Below are 1,845 nucleotides of genomic sequence, written 5' to 3'. Positions count from 1 at the left end.
GGATGATGGTATCCACAACACACACTGGTGGCTGTAGGGAAATCAGATATCGGAGATATCGGCATCATGTGAAATTTACTCTCACTCTCATCGGCGTTGTCACGACCTAACTGTCCATGGTCATTCTGACCACACGACAAGACCTGTGCATTCCGTTTAGTAAGAGCTCCTTACATTTTACTACTACGCACCGTTCCATCGCCGCTCACAATGCAAGTGTGGTATTGGCCACACGCTAGGCTAGTTATGGTACGCCCTTTCAGCCGCAATATGCTTTGAGGTATCGAGCGGTGAGAGGTGTCACCAAGTCCCAGTTGTCCAAAGTCATTGCGCCCAAAAGCTAGAACTTCCATTTCAAGCACGGCGACGACGGAATGGTACAAACTACATGATAAGACAGTGACCTGTCTATTTTCAAGCCCTCGAACAAGTTTAGGGGTGGGTTGTGTTTTGTTATTTCCACTACCAAGCTGGCCGTGATTATTGTAACCAAAGGCCATTAGACTACCGTTTTTTAGAACAACCATTGTATGTTCGCATCCGTTGAATGCACAGATCTGGGTGGCAGCTCCTCTGCCCATGTTCTTCACCATGGAGAGCCTTCTTGATCCAAGCAAAGTGCCCTAAAAGCAACATGAGCACAATGTTTGTGATCGCACCCTTGCCTGTCCACATTGACCATTGTTGTTGTTGCCACAGCTGTAAACTTCACCAGATCTAGAAAGGGCAATCGTAAATTCATTGCCTACAGATTATCAAATCACGCAGCTAATGGCGAGCTAGGTGTACCGGCAGAAACTTGATCAATGCCTCTCCCATTTAAATTCGGTGCGGAGGCGTATGTAGCCCGCGAGATTTTGTCATCGTGAGCGAGTTCCCCATGCTCGTTCTGACCACATGACCAAACTTCGCAGGCGCTCTCTTTCTCAACTCTATGCTTGTCAATTACCTGTAGGTGCCTAGCAAGGGCCCAGACAGAGCCCGGCGCCACTGCAGTCAAGTCAATTTTTGAATTGTGTTTGCCCTTGGCAAGCCTGTCTTTTGATTTCAGCACATGAGGAAAGCTGGGCTGAGACTGAGTTGAGTGGTCTTCACTTGTCAACGAGGTCTTCCAAAGCCTGGTTTTGCGATATGACAAACTTCTGCGCAAATGATGGTGCTATTGGTTCGGTTTGGGATGTCAATTCTCACTTTTTGAACGACGAGTCTTCTTCGAGGAGGGCAGGCTTCTTTGTCAAAGCATCAGAAATCGCAAAATTGTCGTCACGTTGGAGCAATCCATGAACAATACAGAGCAGATCGCTTGCACGAGCACGAGCTGATGCCATGCGCACCAAGGCAATGGCTGCGAGCGAATGAAGTTTTGATGCGGACGGACTGCGAAGAGACTGCGGGTGCAAATCCACATTAACGAGGGCGCATTGAATGATAATTTTGCGGGCCGTGTCAGTCACAGCTGCCGTGCTAAGAAGGCTACGCTCATCTGATTTTGTTTTTTCTGTTATGCACAACGGTGGCAAGTCTCCTAGTAAAGTATTAATTTGTTCCAAAAATGTTTTTATGAGTTGTGGCTGCTCGTGTTTATCGAGAAGGTGGTCTACCATTACAAACAAAAGTCTAATTCCAAGCTCAACAGCACACTCTGGACATCCACTCGGTGTGGCATCATTCGAATTCGATGGTGCAAGCGATGACCATGACGGTTTTTTGCGACACCTGAGCTCTTCGATTGCGCTATGTATGCGCGTGAGCAGGTACAAACGGCGACTCAACTGAGCAAGAAATGAGTCTTCAACTTGGCAGCAAGCTTTGAGTTCCTCCAGATATCGACATCTGGAACTTTGG

General features: G+C 47.6%; 2 protein-coding genes across 2 annotated transcripts in view; one reads left to right on the top strand and one right to left on the bottom strand.

The window, feature by feature from the left end:
* Positions 1–203: 203 nt before the first annotated feature.
* On the bottom strand, positions 204–542 carry AURANDRAFT_7335 (hypothetical protein; the record flags this gene model as incomplete). Its single annotated transcript, XM_009041846.1, has 1 exon — positions 204–542. A coding segment is annotated over one exon (339 nt), but the record flags the coding sequence as incomplete, so codon positions are not given.
* Positions 543–1,736: 1,194 nt separating this feature from the next.
* The window catches only part of AURANDRAFT_72329 (expressed protein), a gene marked incomplete at both ends in the record, with an annotated part of 1,015 nt that continues 906 nt past the window's right edge, over positions 1,737–1,845 (top strand). The window contains one exon of the mRNA XM_009041855.1: positions 1,737–1,754. Within this exon, the coding sequence (XP_009040103.1) occupies positions 1,741–1,754 (14 nt within the window). The remainder of the gene's footprint in view (positions 1,755–1,845) is intronic.

The sequence above is a fragment of the Aureococcus anophagefferens genome (assembly GCF_000186865.1).
Source record: "Aureococcus anophagefferens unplaced genomic scaffold AURANscaffold_24, whole genome shotgun sequence".
Lineage (NCBI taxonomy): Eukaryota > Pelagophyceae > Pelagomonadales > Pelagomonadaceae > Aureococcus > Aureococcus anophagefferens.
The sequence above is the reverse complement of the archived record's forward strand: the minus strand, read 5'-3'. Positions and strand labels throughout refer to the sequence as shown.